This window comes from Clinocottus analis, unplaced genomic scaffold (genome assembly GCF_023055335.1).
Source record: "Clinocottus analis isolate CAN_PGR_092001 unplaced genomic scaffold, fCliAna1.0.p SCAF_21, whole genome shotgun sequence".
Taxonomy (NCBI): domain Eukaryota; kingdom Metazoa; phylum Chordata; class Actinopteri; order Perciformes; family Cottidae; genus Clinocottus; species Clinocottus analis.
In genome coordinates, this window is record NW_027175943.1 from 7,911,451 (window position 1) to 7,930,889 (window position 19,439).

General features: G+C 42.1%; 1 protein-coding gene across 2 annotated transcripts; it reads right to left on the reverse strand.

Moving 5' to 3' along the window:
- Positions 1 to 328: 328 nt before the first annotated feature.
- Positions 329 to 18,495, reverse strand: LOC137792105 (synaptopodin-2). Of its 2 annotated transcripts, XM_068587568.1 has the most exons (5): positions 18,369 to 18,495; positions 12,333 to 12,484; positions 10,483 to 11,267; positions 6,046 to 9,023; positions 329 to 2,290 (listed from the first exon to the last, which is right to left on the reverse strand). In XM_068587568.1, the coding sequence occupies exons 1-5, from the start codon at positions 18,474 to 18,476 to the stop codon at positions 1,691 to 1,693; spliced, it is 4,623 nt and encodes a 1,540-aa protein (XP_068443669.1). In that variant the 5' UTR covers positions 18,477 to 18,495; the 3' UTR covers positions 329 to 1,690. The 2 variants fall into 2 exon arrangements, with proteins under 2 accessions (XP_068443669.1, XP_068443668.1); XM_068587567.1 differs by lacking the exon at positions 329 to 2,290 and having other exon boundaries at positions 4,053 to 9,023.
- Between the last annotated feature and the right edge of the window lie 944 nt (positions 18,496 to 19,439).

The following is a 19,439-nucleotide window of genomic DNA, read 5'->3' on the forward strand; positions in this document are numbered from 1 at the left end:
TTCTAAATCAAAATTGTCTGGGAAATAATTTCTGTTTGCTGTCTTCCTCTGTGTCCTTATCTCGCATTCTCGAACGCTTCGGCTACAGTAGGTACCCACTGGTATTATGTAACTGGTGGTCACCATGGGAACAAGTCCCCACCCACCCCTCCCTAACCCCCCTCCGCTGGATAGGGAGCCAGTGACTATTCAAGACAACACATCATACAAAAAGCTTCATGGGATGGTACAGCAAGCAACAAATGGCCCGGAGCCAAGTATTTCATGCTTGGAATAGAGAGCAAAGAGCACAAACACACAGTGCAATTTGTGAAATAGTGCTATTTGGTTGTGTTTATTTTGTAAAGGGCTCGAGGTGACTCCATATCTGAAGCAGTTTGGAGCAGAAATGAATTGCCGGTATTGCATTATGACCATAGTAATTGTTGTCTGAATAGAAACAAAACAGTGTGATCGTCACAGATTCACTATATGTCAGGATGCTCAGTGAGTCAGTTGAGGCCCAACACAATGCCGAGTGATGCATCTTATTCATGTTCATGAGATTGCTTGGTGAGAATCACATTAGGACATTATGTACTCTCTGTGGAACACTAACCCAGCTTTAATCTTCATAGTCTATAGCAAAAGCTCAAGCCAAAAGCAAGTCACAAACCCATTACATACCACACGCAATTCTAACAGTCCCAGTAAACCTAACATCAACAAGAATAATATTTTATTGCCGTCATAATTAGGACTAATCAACATTCCTCAAATCAAATTACACCCCCAGCTATGACTGGAATGTGCCAATTCATTTCAGGTGCACAAAAGGAAAAAAAGTCATCGTCTCATCTTCTACAGCTAGTGGTGAAATGCTAATGCACTAATTAAAATGCACCTGGTAAATAAGTATATCAATCTAACGTATTAGAGCTTACGCAACATGCTGAGTTATAGCACTAACCTTTTATGCCTCACATCTAAAGCATTAATAATTGGACTGAAATTATTTGCTGACTTGGAAACACTGCAAATGCACAACAAGGAAAGTGCACAATCACTGCATGCTAAATACATAAATTCACGGCAGAAAATGAAACCAAGACAACGACAAATCCACAAGCTCAAAACCATTGGGGTCACTGTTTCTTTCTCCCTTTTAGCATCCTCACAAATCTCCTTTCTCAAGACTCTGTAATAAACCTATGTCCTATGAACACTAAGCTGGACAGTCAAGTTTTCTCCAGATATCCTGTTACTTTACAATTATTGATTTCTCTCTCTTTTTTGCCCTCAACATGTCTATTCACACTCATTTTAAACAACATACTTGTTGCCTCATCTTACAGGCCCACTTCAGTGTACTTACCAAACTACAAAAGTCTCAGTTGAATGTTTTCAAAATATGTTTTAAGTCTCCATTTGTTGAAATCATCACTTTTCCTTTTTGATTATGGCATGCATTAGATATACAAATCTTTTATACTCAATATTAAACAAGCAAAAAAGCAGAAAGAATTGAAAGAAACAATAGTATCATATCAGAACCATAATAAGCTATCTTTCCAGCTCACTTTCTTCACCCACCATATTATTGTTTGTTGTAATAGATATGAGTTAAAAAAGGAATCATACTTAAATGTACATGGAATCAGTGAAACTTTGGTGTTTGCTCATTAAAAGGACACAAAGGTTGAGTTTTATTCTATCGCCTCCAACTCCAAGTGTTGCTGGTGTACACAGACTTGTAAGTTTGATTTCCCAAAGGCCTCTTAAACTCTGAAGAGGACACTGGGGGCGCCATGTTTGCCCGTGTCACTGACTTCTGAGGCTGCCACTGTCGGGGCAGAGAGCCGTAACCAGGATGACGGACAGGGGCGGAGACAGGGCTTCTTGTTAGGGACCCAAATGATGGCCGCGGAGCTCGACTTTCACTGCCGCTTTGGCTCTGTCTCCACGTCTGGCCGCCTGTTTTCTGCTGGGCGTCGTACGACACCCTGGCCTTCCACTCTGCTGGCGGCTCAGGCAACATTTTGCGCTGGGCGGCCAAGCGGACATTTGTGGCAAGGCTTTGCTGGAGGTCCTGGAAAGTGAAGGCTTCATCCACCAGACCCAGGGGATGGCGGGAGGCGGCCTCCCAGGGCATCAGGGGTTTGCGGCCTTTCTGCAGCCAGGGCGCCTGTCTTGCTGGGGGAGTTGTGGAGGCTCGAGCCGGAGGCTTGGGAGAAGAAGACGCCCAAGCTGTGTTCTGGCCTGTGGATGGTACTCTGGCTGATGGGTTGAGGGAGTAGCTCCTGCCAAGTAACTGCAAAGAAAGATCCAGACATGTTTATTTTAGTAAGGATTTAAGCAGCTTGGAAAACGTAGGAGTAGCTCTTTGACAACACATGTCTTTTAGATGCTGTAATACTCTGATTTTGTATTTCATGTTTAATTTTAGTCTGTTTTATTCTTAGTATTAATTTGTAAAACAATGTAAAGATCTGAAATAGTCAGCAAAGTGAATGAACTGTTACACTCTCTAGTGAAAATATTATTTTAAACTTATGCAGACTTAATCGTCCATTCCACAGTAAGCCTCCACAACCCAGAGCTTTAGCATTTGTCCAAACATAGTGGAATGTCCTCTTGCTTCTCAGAACAACTGGATTATATGCATGGGCTTTCCAGAATAAGCCCCATTCATCTTGTTTTCATAAGAACCTGCTCTGCTGTACAGCAACACTTGAACACTTGAGAGTATGAAAATTAGATTAGTACATTTTGATTTTGAGATGTTGCAACTTACTAAACTAATAAACTATTTCTAAAATATCCATTAGGATGTATAGGCAGCGAAGGGTTATGTGGAATGACAATGCACCTAAGTACCCTTCATCGTCTCTGACAATACGTTCTTTTGTATATAGCGGACATGCAGAAAAGACAGTGCTGCCATCATCTGGCGGAAGTTGTGTAAGTTCAGCAGATGGCAAGAGATGGCAAAAAAATGAAAGAAAAGAGCAGACAAGAGTGCCGTCATAAAGAAAGAGAGTTGTAACTGAATGAGTGAAGGGGGAATAAATGATCCGCTCATTAGTAGATGATCTACAGATATGTTATAATTCTACTGAGGGAAATTGACAAAATAACCATACAGTATGTATGCAATTGTCTATTTCTATTACGATGCAGGTTTTAAAATATCTCAGAAAGGACAGGTTTCATTTGGGGTCCAAAGTCTATTAGATTGAGTCGAAGGTGTGGAAAATATATACTGCATTTATTTGAATAATAATTAGATAATGAACATTAGATACCAAAGTTTGGCAGTATCAACATACATTTAACATGTAATTAAACCATGATTGTGTGGTCTCTGAAACAAGAATATTATTTTTTTTTTTGTCTCCATCGTACTTACATTTTATTGCATGAATAGATTTATGTCTGACACAAACATTTAGATGTAAATATATTTTCAGGGCGCATTGTGAACAAGTACAACTTAGACAAAGAACGAGAAAGACAGGAGGGGATGTAGGATCAACTTCCTCCAGATATAGCTGCAAAAATCTGCCAACCAAGGACAGATATTAAAACTTCTACTTAACAAACAACTGCCCTTTCTAAAATTGCATGCCTCAACTCAGCAGTAGGCCACACACTTGTCCTCCAGAATTGTCCAATGAGGTCGCCTGTCTTCATTGAAGTCACCAGTCTAATAATATCCATCATGAACACATCATCAGTTATTCCTTGGGCAGGAATGTGCTTTTCAAGCATTTAGCTGATATAAAAGTAGGGGATTTGGATAATGAGGTGTTATGTTAACAAGCTCTTTATAGTTGATATTGCTTTTTAAAACTGCTTTTTAAACACTACCATTGCAACAAGATCGTAGGTGTTATACATAATAATACTTGAGCATAAACTGACTGACTTTTAGCTTGTTCATTTTTTCTGGGCAGATATGGAATAACACAGTATTTATGAAAAACAGTGGTATAATTTAGCACGATGAAAAGAAAAGAAATAGAAATGAACCCAAAGACCATGCTAAAAGGACAAAAGAAAGGAAAGTCAACCAAGGATAAAAGACATTTTAATGACAGTGCATTAAATCATACAGGAAGAGCACTATGAAGAGAAACACACAAAGAAAAAGGAAAAAAGAAAGGAACATAAAGAACAAAAGCAGCCCTGTACCAGCACTACATTAGTGGACATTACTGGGCTGGATATTCTTTCAATAATTCTTCTTTTATATATCATTTTGTCTATTTATATAATACAATAGCGGGAGGAGATGTATGGAAGAGTGAAGCTATATGAAGGATAGTGTCAAATATATATTTCGCTGTTGTCAGGAAAAATACAATCACGGTCTGAGTTGCTTTTACTGGCTTAAGTTGAAATGTAAGCATACTATCCCTGGACCTCAGCACCCCCTCTCATAAGGCTGTTTAAATATAGTACCTAACATGACGCAACAGCTGGTAAAAGGCTGGAAATAAAACGACACCTACTTGTATGGAGAAGACACTGGGGAGAGCCAATGAATAATAAATTGTTTACTCATTTGACCTCTGAGGTTTGAGCATGTCAGTGCTCGTTGTCACTTTTTGTAAAGAGTAGTGCTGTATTCTCCAGCACTACTTTACTACTTTACAGCACTACTTTTCTCTTTACTTGAGACTCCAGAGTTGTTTCATAATCTGTACTATGACATCACTGACATTGCAAATGACATTCAAATTTAGCCTTCAATTCAGTTTGGTATCATTACACCCCACAGAACGACCTTTCTCAGAAAAAAATCTGATTCCTCACTGTCTGATACCTATTACTTCTGATTTCTTTTTTCTCTCACACCCTCCTTTCAATTCTGACAGAGCATCTTGCCCCCTACATTCTTACATTGCCAACGCTTTACTTTTTTTCTACATCATAGTACATTTACTTTTGTTAAGTAACCATTTGCATCATTTCCTATAAACATGTTGAAATGCACATGCTTTATAAACATGCAAAGTTCATGTTGGCTCCTTTATATCAAGCAAGATGTACTTACATCCCACTCTTACTCTCATGTTCTTATTTGTTTTTAATGCCTTTTGTATTAGCTCTTAAAACTCTGAACACCATCAAGCTCTGTCCTATGACAATAACAAGATCAAGTGGATTTTAATATCGGCTTACAAAAGCAAGTTTATATGCTCAAAATAGTCCACTTGGCAGAGGACTAAAAGAGGACCAACCCTTTGATTCATATCGAAGCATATCCTGATTCTACCAAAATCACTCTGCATCAACTGAATTAGGCTTCCACACCTGAGCTGAGCTCTTTTTAGCTGTGAACTTGGGTTTAGGAGCAGCTACAGTGTTGCCACCTGCTGTAGATTCAGGTCTTGCAGCTACAGGAAAACTAGGAGCAACATAGCCACTGGGAGGCTGTGGCTGGTAAGGTACTGAGGAAGGTGTCAGGTAGGGAGGACTATTGGCTGATTGGTAAAGGGCCTGCGGTGCCTGTGGGTAGGGATGATTTGGAGACTGAGGAGATTGGGGATGATAAGCAGGTGGGGCGGTTGGCTGATACGTTTGTTGATTATAAACTTGCTGGTATGGCCCACCAGGGGGGTGCTGATAAGGATTGGGGGGAGGATAAACATTAGCTGGGATTTGTTGGTATTGGCCATCATGCATAATGGGCTGCATTGGCATCCCATAGGCTTGCTGGGGGTATGGAGCATTGAATTGTCCAGCTGGCTGGGCAAGGGCTATTTGCTCGTATCTAATTGGTTGGTTTTCAACAGGTGGATTAGAAGGTGAACAGTCTGGCTGAGGTTCAGGTGGTTTAGCAGCCTCTACTGCTGGGCCATAGGTAAAGAGTGAGGAATTAAGTTGATAGGGTTGGTGCTTCATAACCTCTAAAACATTTAGGGGTTTAGGCTTCTGTTTCTCTTTGCCTTTTTTCTTGGCTTTGGTTGAAGGGCTACTTGGAGGGGGCTGTTTTGTTGCCGCTGGGGGGTAAGAAGGAGACTGAATAGGATTAAATGCCCTTGAAGGAGGAGCACGTACGTTGGGTGTATATTTCCACTCAGTCGGTAAGGAAGCAACTGGCGATGTCGACCGGGTAGTGTTGTTTGCTTGCACAGTCTCAGAGTCCACAACAAATTTCTCCATACGAGACTGCCTCTTGGCGAACATATCAGCTCCTTTCCCTCTGACGGCTAGCATCTCAAAAGCTGGACCATGGGATGATGGGTTTAAGACAGTGGCCATTGGATTGATGGGTGATGAAGCTCGCTGACCAATGGTTAAAGAGTGCATTCGCTGTGGTGGAGGCGGAGGGGTCCGATTTTGTGGGGCATTTTGTGGTGGATGCCAAGGTTTTGGAGACGGACGATTGTTCACCATTGACGAGGAAACATTCACAGGCGATTGCTGCGACTGTGGTGCCCAAGCATTAATTGGTGCTGGAGGTTGTGTCTGAGGTGGAGGCCATGTATTTATTGGTGGCTGTGGTGGAGTCTTTGAAGCGGATTGTTGCCAGTTTGGCTGTGGTGTGGGCTGGGGGGCAACTGGTTGAGCCCAAGGTGGTTGATGTTGGGCCTGATTTTGCTCTTTAGTCCAAGAATTCATGGGGTGCTGCCCATGTTCTGAAGGCTGCTGGGCCCATGATGGAGGGGACAGAGCCTGGGCAGGTACTGAAGACCATGGATTCAGATTGGCTTGAGGCTGCACTGGGGGTTGTGCTTGGGTTGCTTGGATCCAAGGTGGCTGAACTTGGGCTTGAGTTTGTGATGGAGGCCATGCACTAACTAAAGGTTGCTGTTGCTGTTGAGGCTGAGCTGAGGCCCATGGTGGTTGGGGCTGACCTGGCCATGCTTGTTGTGGTGCCTGATGTTGTGGTGGCTGAACCCATGGCGGCTGTGGCTGGGATTCTGGCTGAACCTGTTGAGCCCAAGGAGGTTGTGGTTGGGATTTTTGCTGGGGTTGTTGCACCCAAGTTGGCTGATGCTGACCATCTGTTTGTGATGGTTGTGTCCATGGGGTCTGGGGCTGCTGCTGCATTGGTTCTTGAGGTTGACCCCAAGTTGGTTGCTGCAGATTTTGCTGTTCATGTGAGTGTTCCCAGGGTGGCTGAACCTGTGGATGAGACTGTGGTTGCTCTTGAGGCTGGGTCCAGCACGGCTGAGCTTGGGACTGGGCCTGTGCTTGCCCTTGAGGCTGAGTCCATGATGATGGCTGAATTTGAGGGGTCCAAGTATTTGTGGGAAGTTGAGGCTGTGCTTGGGTTTGAGAAGGTTGTCGTGTCATCCAAGGTGGCTGTTGTGGGGACTGACTATGAGGTGATTCATGGGACTCAACTTGAGCTGGATGCCAAGGACTGGTCGATGGCTGGTGTGCTTGGGTTTGTGCAGGAGCCCAAATAGGAGCAGGAGCAGGCTCAGGCTGCATGGTAGAATTTGCATGAGTATTTCCCTCCTGAGGTGTCACTTCCAGAGGCTGTTGTTGAGATTCAGGCTCCGGGGGAGTCCATGTGTGCGGTTCCTCTGTGGTGTTGCTGGCAGGAGTCTCCTGGGGGGCAGAAGGAGGAGAGGGCTCATGGGCAGGTGGTGGGGTTGGCTCTAGTTCTGGAGCAGGGGTAGTCCCTGTGGTGGGGGCTACAGCAGGTGTGGATACACTATTTTCAGCTTGTTGAGGCATGTCCTGGTTGGTTCCTTCCATCTGTGGGGACCAAGGAGGAGAGTTGGGGTTGATCACAGGCTTTGGAGCTACTGGTGGAGGTGTCTTGTGTTTCATTTGTTGAGACTGCAAAAAATTACAAGCCTCAGCCCCAAGGCTAAGGTAGTCTTCCTCAGGCCCGGATTCAAATCCCAACTTCTTCTCCTTTCTGTTGAGGAGGTTTAGCAGTGCTGGGTTAGGCGATACTTTTGGCGCTTCCTTAAATGTGAACATAGGCTTGCCAGCATTTCTTCTCCTTGAGTCAGACAAAAGACCAGTTCGGCTTGCAGGGGTGGCAATGCGCTCATCACGGGAAGCTATCTGCTCTCCTTGGCCAACAAAATCTTGATTGGTCCCACTCATTGTAGGAGAATAAAGGGTAGCTGGCATGTTTTCTACTGAGAATGGCTTTGCAGTACGATTGCTGAAAGTACTCTGCATTTCACTGGTTTGATGTTGGACCGTGCCATTGATGTTTGTAGAATAGTGCTGCATTTCCTGTTGCTCTCGATGATATTCTTGCTGCTTCTGCTGCTGCTGATACATTTGCTGTTGATAATGCTGTTGTTCATACTGTTGCTGCTGATACTGTTGTTGATATTGTTGTTGTTGTTGGTAGTTCTGTTGTTGTTGTTGTTGTTGTTGTTGTTTTTGGTAGTTCTGTTGTTGCTCATAGTACTGCTGTTCCTGATATTGCTGGTACTGCTGTTGGTTTTGGCTTTGTTGGTGTATATTTACATCCATGTAAGCATGGCCCTCTGTTGTGGATTGCATGTAGGAGTGATCTTCTGTCTTTTTTTCAACCATCGTCACCCCTTCCACGGGAATCCCCTGACTCCTGAGCTCCTCATGTTCAGCTGAAATCTCATCCATCCTCAGACGCCGTTGGGCAAACATTGAGGCACCCTTGCCCTTGGTTTCAGGCAAACATTCCATCTCTGCTTGGTTCTTCAGGTTCCTTTCTATCTCGAGCAGACCCTTGTCCAGATTGATAGTTAGCACACCTTTGCTACTACGGGCATTAGTGAGGAAATGCTTGTCTATTTCAGAACCATCTGGAGCCACAAAGGAAAATTCAACAGCATGGGTTTCTTGTTTCTCGTCTTCGTTTTCCTCGTCGTCTTCGTCGCTGTACTCGGGTTCGTCTTCTCCTGTGCCGTAGCTCACCAGTGTGTATTTCTTGGCCCTTTGACGATGTTTCTTGAACATCAACACCCCCTTGTTGTTGGGGTTGGGCGGAGCAGCCGTAAGAAGGAGAGCAATGCGTTTACATTTGGACTTGACCTCTTTCACATGCTTCTCAGACAGACTCTCACTGCGCCTGAGCCCTGTGTGGACAAGAGAATTCAGTGTATAGAATAAATAGTTCTACATTGGGAATCCAAGACAAAATAAGACATAAAATACAGTGGTGTTAGGGTCAACACAAATCATTGTATCTGCTTGTAATGTAATATATAATTATGTGAACCCTATTTTGGTCTATCACTCATCTGCAGAGTAAAAATAGAGCTTGCACAAATAACAGGTTGACAGATGACAAATTAAGTTTCAAAACAAGTTTAGCAAGGCACCAGAGATTAACTTTAGCATATAACATTACAATATCAAACTTCTGTATATAGAAAATATAAAATGCATCCAATATTCATGTTAAAAGCAGAAATAACTATAAGTTACTAAACAACTTATACTTTATGAACACACAACAAATGCTATAAACTGAGCTATTGCCACACTTAGTCCACATGTATTTATCCACCTATAATTATGTATTTTTCAAATTTCGTCATTCAGTTAAATATAAAACATCAACCCATGAAGCAATAATAAAATCCTCTGATGCCTGTCTATTATTCTCATTTGTCCACATACAATAAACCACATCAAACCAGTTGTTCTTCATGAACAAGACAGGAATAGCAACTAAGAAAGATCAAAAGAAAAACAGCAAGCAATAAATTCACCAGGACAGAGCGTCTTCACCCGTCCTTATCTGTAAGTTCACAAGCTGACCACTTAAAACCTTCTGTTCTTCTTAAATCTGGCACATTTGCTGACAGTTGCTGACAATGTGATAAAAGACTTCACACGACAAACCATCCACAAATGCAAGGCTGAAATAAAATAATACGTATGTTTCTTTTTTCATATTCCTGCAAGACTAACCTGAAGGTGGAGGAGCCAGGCGGAGTGAGCAACGGACTCACTTTTTTAGCTCAGTTAAAGCACCCAGTTTGAAAGGATCAGGTAACGGGCTGGGGGAGCACATGCTGGTGTCCGTCAAAGGGCCACTTCTGTAGGCATCATCAGCGTGCTGGTGTTATATTTATGTCTTCTCCACAGCCCGGAGAAGCGCCTTACTATTATCATCATGCCTCTCCAAATGGATAGTTCTAAGGTTTAATAAATTGTAGTAACATTTTACATGCGCTCAATTAGATTTTTTCTTTTATGAACTGTTGCTATTATTTCTTGTGCCTCGGTACTACCCCTTTGATTCTGTTGCAGTTCAGGTTAGTCCCGGAAGTATCTGCTTCCATTTGACGGAATGAGCACCCGCCTCCCACTGAAGTGAGACACACACACTATTTTGAGTAACACACACACACACCGGACATCATGCTTTGGAATGCACACATGCGGTTGACAAATGCAATTTCCTGCTGACCTACTAGCATGCAGATCCCCCTTAAAGAATAGGTCATCATTACTCACACTCAAACAAAGATGGCACGCCAGGATAGTACTCCCTGGTGCAAATGGAAATAATATATAGCTACTTACTGGAGTGTTTTGCCCGATGCTTGTTTGGTTTGTCTGGATCCTCCTCAGAGTCAGAATTTTGCTCTTCCCCTGGTGTTGCCTCTTCTGAGGGAATTTCAAATGAGACAGTGAAAGACCCAGGATCTCCCTCGCAGTGCCCTCCTCCTCCTTCTTCTCCTTCACTTTGGGATCCAACACTTCCACTGACCCTTGGGCCACCCACACTCAGGAGGCCCCTCCCTGCTGCCGATGCTGCTGCCGCCTGCTGCAAAATGACCTCCACCTGCCCCAGCATCGAAGGAGAGCTGAGCACCACCCCATGCTGGCCGAGTGGCTCTCTGACGGAACACGGTACATAGCGTGACACGGTGGTGCTGTGGGTCATGTCAACAGCCTCTTTGTTTGAGAGTACTCCGTCTATCCCATGAGCACTTCCAAGAGAGGTGCAGCCCAAATCCAAGGTTTGCTCAGACAGGGACACCTGGAGCTCAACCATGCTCCCAGGGGAGAAGCACTGCCGCCCTTCTCCATTATTTTCCTGAAAGTCATGTTCCTCACCAGAAGAGGGAACATGTAGCTGGGTGTAAAGCAGCTGCGGCCCCTTGTGAAACTCTGTGTCGCTGCCCAACTCCCCATAGTAAGACTCATCCTGGGATTCGGATCTGTAGAGTTCCCTTGGGCTTTGGGACCTGTGCTTTGGGGTAAAGATGTGAAGGGTGGTGCTCTTTAAAGCCTCGCAGGAGGAGTCTCTCCCACCACAGTACGTCTCTTCTGATTCTGATTCTCCCGGGGGGATGGTACAGTATCTTTCAGAGGAAAAAGGAGAACAGGAATGAGTGAGTAGAGCAGCTTTTCTTATTACAGTAACCATTGTTGATCAAAATGTACATTATTCAAACAAGACATTGGGTTTTAGAACAAGTGCATTTAAAGATACGTGCCTTTTAGATGATTACAAAGTCTCTATATTGTCTTTAGCAGATGTTTCTTTTCTATTTTTCCTTCCATAAATAGATGTGACGTCCACACATTTACATTACCAATTCAATAAGAAATACATCATCACTGAGGATGGTTGAGGAAGTAAAGCTTGTCTCCCACTGCTGAAGTTGTCAAAGTAATCAGGTAGATTTAATCTCCACGCGGCAAATTAAATGAAAGGGTCAGATCACTGAAGAGGAAAGTAATCACGTTTCAACATCGCTCTGTCTAATTTCCACTTTCAAGGGAAGCAAGGAATAGCATAACACAATGTCATTGCCTCTGACTGCGATTATTAGATTTAAGTTGATTAGACCTCAGTCAGTGAGTACTCATTTTCTGTGACATATCATAATACATTTTGATAAGTTGAGGTCATTCAGATTCTATGGTCATGTAATCTGAGAGGTCCTGCACTGTGCTGATCGTCCTGCGATAGACACGTTCACTGTATGTCTGCAGTTTAATTGTGGGCACATCAAGACATATTAATAAGCAGCAATATTTGAGGACATGTCAGCCTGATTAACACGTTGGCAATACCCACTGAGTAATGGCTGAGCAGCTGCATTTCAATCCCACACACAAATATGGAGCACCTTGCCCGAGCCAGTGTGAAGGTCAGCATGACTGACACACATTCACTCACTAATTCACACAAAGATATGAATGCACATAATACACAGACAGTGGTTGGCTCACTGAGCAATGCAAAAGGGCACAGGTCATAAAACAACGTGCTATCTAAATGGTAATACAGTGGCGCAATCATTATTTTTGCATCGCTCTTGCGAATGCCAAGAACCCACAGCACTGCATGGCTCATGACACACGGACGCTCGATGCACAGAGTACCGCTTCACTGTCGTTAATCCCACACGCGGCGCTACCTTTTGACAAGAAGCTGCAGACAGTCGATCGATGTGTCGATGAGTGCGAAGGCTCGTGAAAAAGTGAGATCAGCACACGGCTCTCCGTTGAGTGACACCACCTCATCACCTTCTCGCACTCCAGCAATGAAGGCACGGCCGCCGTCTTCGACCTGTGGGAGACATCATACTTGTAAAAAGGAAAAAAGAAAACACACCATCATCATATGTAAACATCTTCACGAGCAGCGTCAGAGCGTCTATATCCGGAAACAGTAATGCCAGATCCACAGGTTAATGTCAAGCAACATTTTTTACATTTCACACAACAATGTACAACTAATGTCAACGATATTGGAGAAGTAGGCCGGGCGAGAGACGCCCACAAACAACAATGTACTCCCTCAGATAAAGGTCGAGACCAGCTGTAAAGTGGATGCCCAGGGTGTGAGAACTGCCCTCTCACCCTCACACACTGTGCCAGGCTGTGACATGGCAAAGACAATAAATCCTCTTTGAAATGTTGTCAGTAGCTACTAAGGTCAGGCCAGCATCAAAAATCCATTTTTATCCTGGAAAGTGAGAGGACAACAGTGTTTTAGCAGTATTTTTAAGTGGAGTATAAGTATAATTTTAATATTAATAAATAATAATGGACACAGAACAGAAAGTTTGTGATACAAAAAAAGTATAATAAGTAACGAAGGCACGGTACCAAACATTTGTAAACGTAATTTTTGATCAACAAGTTGCTGTCGAGCCAAGCAATACTTCACAATTCACACTACAATGTACAATCACTGATATTGAACACAACAACGGTGAAAAAAGAGCCAGTTCTCCCTTATAGTATTTTAACCATGTGCATAACATTGCTGGAGGCCAGCTACGCACAGACACAATTAAAGGGCACCTCTTTATACAGTTAAACTAACAACTGATGGATTCATTCCCTTGTAATTGGTTCCAGAGGCCTATAAAAAGGTTCATTAAAAAGAAGATTAAATAAGGAGAAATACCCCATTAATGGTGCACAAAAGGCCATTTATACAGCGAGGTGGATACATTAATGGTTTAGTAACATGCAATTAGAGGATATGCTTTTAGGACATATGTGAGAATACTTTGCTAAAATTACAAACAAACTACTTTAGAAAGAAGATTTATAACGTCTGCAATAGTTTACAATTGTTTTGAGATTGATAACCACATGAAAATGTAGCAATACTCGTAACTGTTGTCTGGGGGGTTTTAACACTATGACGTCTCCTTTTTAATTCTTATTGCATATACCCCCTTTCTGTCTTTTCCATGTTTCTTGTGTTTCTGCCAAATAAATGCCAAATATCATACAAATAATCCAATAATATTGGAAGAGATGATAATCCACAACGCAATTCATTCACCATAATGAAATCATGTATCATTAGCTTTGTCTTCGCTAATTCCTTTAAAGAATTAAATGATAAATTGACACAATAAAGTTACTGTATGATACATCAGAGTCAATACAAGTTAACCTTTGACACTGAGCATGACTAAACAGGCCTACTATTCTTGTTTCCAAAATGTTTCACATAAACTCATTCCAAAACTATCCATCTCTCCCAGTTACATTTGAACAGCATTACCCACACGTTGCTTGTTTTTTTAAAATGTACAGTCATAAAGGTAAGGCAACAAAAGAAAACACACACCAAACAATCGTTCATGTGTCCAACTGATACTTGCAGTAATACCGTCTTGTCACTAGATGGCAGTACACGCAAACAGCTTTTACACATCTGTGAAAATAACATAAACGTGGGGAAAGACTGCAGTTCTTATTCAGTTCAGGTTTTTATTAGTAGATTTATAGAGCTGGTAACTGTCAGATAAAACCCCTCTGACTCCATGGCTGAGTTTTTAAGAGTTAACGGTGTGCAGGCAGGCCCTATAAGGCAGCCCGCGTGCCGTCTATTGGGACACCTCATTACAAGCAGGATGGCTCGTCTGGAAGGCCGTGCACAGCAGCCACTCCTGCTCCAAAAAAGGAGGGGAAACATTTGTCGTTGTCTCTCCTCGCATCACAAAGATACACAGTTAGTCACGCAATGTCCACAGGAGGCAGATATATACCAAATAACCCCTCGTTCTTGTTTGCCATAATGCTGCGTGTGAAGAGAAAACACTGCACATTGTCGTGGTGGTGCAGGAAAGGAAAGCAAAAAACTGGCCAGATTTTTCAAATAAAGTGCTTCCCAAAAATACCATTGCCCTGATCAGCAGAGTTTACTACTGACATCATGTGGGGCCCCAGTTAGACTACATTATATGCCCTTGTTATCCCGGGTTGCCCATTTTCAAATGATCTATTTAATAGGCTTCAACACAACAGAAAATCACAGGAAATACAGGACTGCATAATGTGTCCACATAGCTCCCGGTGGTTCCTGCCCTTAACAGCTTGAAGCAATTATGCGTTTTACATTTGAGGAAAATATTTTCCAGCTGCCTTACAGGTAACAATAATTACATTTTGTGTCTTTGTTCTTTCGTGTGTTCTTCTTTGGACTGAGAAGAGAAACATGTGAGGGCTCGAGAGTTTACTTCTTTTGCTTTAGTTTGTTACATTTATTTGCCATGAAAGATGTACAAAAACAAAAGGAATAAATTATGGCAGATATATTTACGTCCTCTGCTAACCATTTTTCTAATTCAGCATATTGCAAACACTTTGTATTGCATTATGCTGAATTATATAATAGTAGAGTGTTTATGCAAGAGGCGTACTTGTGTTCAGGGAAGATTTTTTTGAAACTTTGTTCCACCTCCTTTAGGACTTTTTAAAAGAGAAACTACAAAACTCCTCTTTGGTTGAGTGAAAAATGCTCTGTCACAACACTAAAAACAAACCGAGTGGTGAGTCACATTCAAGTCCAGCTTTGTCTGGCCCTGGCAAAGAGCATTCGGAGCCAGAAACACTGCAACTCACCACGATATCATCAAAACATTTAGCAGTTGGTTTTAATTTGTTTAGACGATGTGAAATAGAAAAAAAGGGGGGAAACGAGCACAGTCATCATTTGAGGTCAATGCTTTCTCCCGGGATGTCGATGTTTTGCTGAAAAACACAAAGCCAACAACTCCAGTAATGGAAGGAGCTGCGTAACACTTTGTTTACTCTGGGAACAAGGCACTGGATGGATGGAGCAATGGCATTTTGCTGATTACTTGGCATCTTAATAAGGTTCCTATGGTGCACTATTAGGGCTGACAAATCGTCAACAGAGCCCTCTTTGCTCTGCAAAGGGCAAGTTAACCAAGCCAGAGGAAGAGGACTTTTATTACTTGATAGATGTATGAATATAATAACATGCAAGAGGGATAGCATTTGGATTTAATCATATTAGTATAGTCTGATAAGTTTCAGACTTTAAGATTACATTTGCTTTATCATTGAGTGCTCTGAAACTGATCTGATGCTTGTTGACATTCCACATACCAAGATGGCATACCTTAGTAATTAGGAGACCAGAATGTCTCTTGTTCAGGTTGGTCAAGCAATTCGTTTTTTGGGTATATCTGTTGAGTATTAATACATATGACATAAGCCTTTTTATTGCTATTACAGACAAAGTGAGAAGTAAACTCGGACCAGTCAATCATACAAAGTTTTTTTTTCCAGGTGTGTTAGTGTATTTGTGGGTCCCATCCATCACACAATCTATTGTGCGGTTTCTGTAGCTTTAAAAACAAGGTGACCTCATCCACTTTGTACTCAGGCCAGGACTCCAAAGAAGAAGAAAAATACGGCCTCCCTTATATGGACAGAACCTTTACGGAGTGGATACCACGTGCCCTTACGCTGTACTGCCTGTCAGTACACTGAACAGTCACTTTCTCTCAGGAAACAAAACACAGTTTCCACTACATTCAACAGAAGCTTTTACAAACACACACATTTTATCTGACACAGGAGGCCTACAAGTATTTGTCATGATCTTGGTATGTTTGCTTTTTTGACTTTTAACTAACAGACTTGGCTCTCTGTCCGTCCCTCAAGAAGAGTTTGCAGGTTTAGAGTTATGCCTTCCAGATGAGGTGGACTAAACAACCCAGAACCCTACACTGAGGCATAAGCATCCTATAGCTACTTCACTTTAATGGGCCAACACTTAAATGTATTCTCACTTTAAACACCTCATTTACGTCTCAAATTAGACAGTAAAGTTTCAAGAGAGAATTACCACTGAAACATTAGAATAGCCCCCATAATGGGGGAAGGACCGAGGCATTCTGCTGTTTTGAGTACTAAAAATCACTGTTGCTGCTAATTTTGTGTGTACGGGATTTGGGGAAATATGTGCAGATATGAAAACGAACGAGTTTGGAAGGTTGCTGTGAATCGACCTGAATTAGTTTGTTTCAAAATAATGATTTGATGTTGAAGTTTTGTCTTTACGTTTATGATCATTCGAAGCTTCAGTCGATGTGTATCCACTTGCTCAATTAAAGAGACTATTTCTAACCTACAAATGCAAGATTAATGTCTACATCCATACAGTAAAAAATCCCAATAAGAAGTCACAAATGAACGTCAGAACTGTTGGCCTTGATGGTTTGAAACGTGTAGTTTGTTAAGTGTCCATCTTTGGAGTGATCTATTGATGATTTCAAAGTGCTCTCCTCTTGTGGAGCTTTCATGTGGCAGGAATGCAGCTGAAGAAAAACATTTACATGTTCCCCACATGGAGGACTAGTTGATATGGATCTGTACGGCTTGAGCACTTGGGAACATGCACTGCTATACCATATATAGAGTCTCAGCAGCTCTTCAACGTAAACCTTTACCTTTCGCAGTGCACATTACTTTCACCAGAAAAATACGTAAAGGTGATCTGGAATCAGCGCTCTAAATGTTGGCATTAACTCAACATTTCTATCTGACACCTTCATTATTCTGACATTTGTATTTGAGCAAGGTGCAATACAACTTGTGAATGTTATCTAAACTATTTGGAGTTTATTGGATGATGCATATGCCTACACAAACGCAATATAGTATGAATAGAATGAATATAGCAAGAAGGTACTGTCGTCCAGAGGATAAGCTGGTCTTCATGAAATTAATGACAATACTACAAAAGCCAACGGAAATCAAAAACGTGTGCCGAAAGGACGACTCGCAAAATCATGTGAATGAATCATATTACCCTATGTTGACTCGGAACAATACTACTGTATTTTATAGTATTCATTGATATAATTAGTTGCATGTTGTGAGACCCAACACTTGTGACAAATGGGCAAAAGTATGAAGAATTGATATGCATATTCCGTGCAAATAATTCCCTCATGCATGGAGCAATTGTCCCCCATGTCTGTCAACAAGCCTGCATCATGAGAAAAATAGCTTGATCACATAGCAGATGAAATGGTCTACTTATTTGACTTATAAGGTTTATTACCATCCTATCAGGCTAAACAAACATTATGTAGCCAAAGCAGTGAGACCATCAGTTACACTTTGCCTATCCTCCTCTGTATTTGAATGCTCTTCTAAAAGTGACATCATCTTAGTTTTTGCTGACTTTTCTTATTTGTGTGCATTATTGTATTGCAGCATAACGTCCACGTTTCACTCTACAAGTTGGCTGCTCGTCTGAGTAATGCTTTGCTTTCTTGCTGAAGTCTTTTATGAGTGATAACAGACCACACTGCCCTCAGCTTCACACTCTCTCTTGGCCATGACCATATAAGGGTGCCGAGGAATCTCGCACCAAAACACAGCCAAAGCACTCAAAAATGCAGCGACACACACTGCTTCGAATAAATCCACTCCCCCACCAGTGTTTGTTCAACTGCATTACTTAACAAAACTCGATAAAAACGGATGCCATATGGTTCTTGTGAACCGAACTGAGGAATTTATTTGATTTAACCTATGACATTTTCATGAGTATATTTGTAGAGCCCAGAACAGCCATAACAAAGATATGGCATACTTGTTGTTATATCAAATGAAAACTCAGTGTTAACAAGAATTATACACATAGAGAAAGATGATATAGCTACCTGGGAGGCGAAGAAGGGTCTGTAGGTGTCCCCCTCTCCCTCCCTCAGGGAGAACCCCCAGGGTGCACCACCACGCAGCGTAACGCAGATGTAATCCCCGGCGCCCATGCTGCGAACAGCTCCTCAGCCAAACCTCCACAGCGCGATCATGGAGCTGTCAGCTGGACCAGCAGCACTTTGCAGACACCACCTCTACCACACTGCTGTGTAATCCCCATCATCTGAGTTTTCCCTGAGTCCAGCCCGCTTTGAGAAACGTCACGGCGAAAAGACCCGCCTACAGGCGTTCCGTGCAACTGGTGGGTTGTCATAGAAAGCTCCTCTGAGTTGCGTGCAACACTTTGCCACTTGGCCCCAATTGACCCATAGTACAAACATGATCATATTATTATGTGTTAATGCATAATTGTCCGATTGCATCATATTTTTAAGCCATTGTAAAAGAAAAGATGACACTCCTGTTTTAATCCTTGTTTGTTTATTTTCTCAATAGTCTGCGTGCTTCGGCTTTTCATTTTTCTGCAGTAATATCACTCGCACTTTAGGATAATCGCATCAAAGTCTGCAAAGAAAATGTAAAGACATTGATTGTTGTTGTCCATCATTTAATATGAACACAACACACCATGCAAATAAGTCTGCAAATGTGGAGGATTTTTAAAGCTTGTATCAACCCCAAAGAAAATAATTTCCATTTGTCATCATCAAATTTAGTCACACAAAACTGTATTTGTTCCATCACATCAGAGTGAAAGCCGCTGTGCTCAGTGTTCAGATAATGATGGAGGTTATTACAGTATAATACAGGTCCACATTGCCTGTGCTGACGTGTATGGGTTCCCTCTCTTTTACGCATGCGTACAGCCCCAGACACGACTGCTCGCGGCCCTCTCAAGCTAGCTAAAAACATATCGACCCAAGGCGGAAGTTTAAATGTTTACTCTTCAACATAAACTTTTTAAGTAACGTTTCAAAACCAACATGTGGATAAACAGAAGTTAACACAATGTAGCAATGTGCAGTATAAACAACTTATTTAGAAACTAAAAGTGTGTCTATATCATTCATGTC

Excerpts from the sequence above, each read along its gene's own strand:
- LOC137792105 (XM_068587567.1), bottom strand. The coding sequence starts at position 18,476 with ATGGGCGCCGGGGATTACATCTGCGTTACGCTGCGTGGTGGTGCACCC. Across the intron at positions 12,485-18,368 it reads GACCCTTCTTCGCCTCCCAG|GTCGAAGACGGCGGCCGTGC; the intron begins GTAGCTATATCA and ends TGTCTCCCACAG. Across the intron at positions 9,024-10,482 it reads GCATCGGGCAAAACACTCCA|GGCTCAGGCGCAGTGAGAGT; the intron begins GTAAGTAGCTAT and ends TTGTCCACACAG.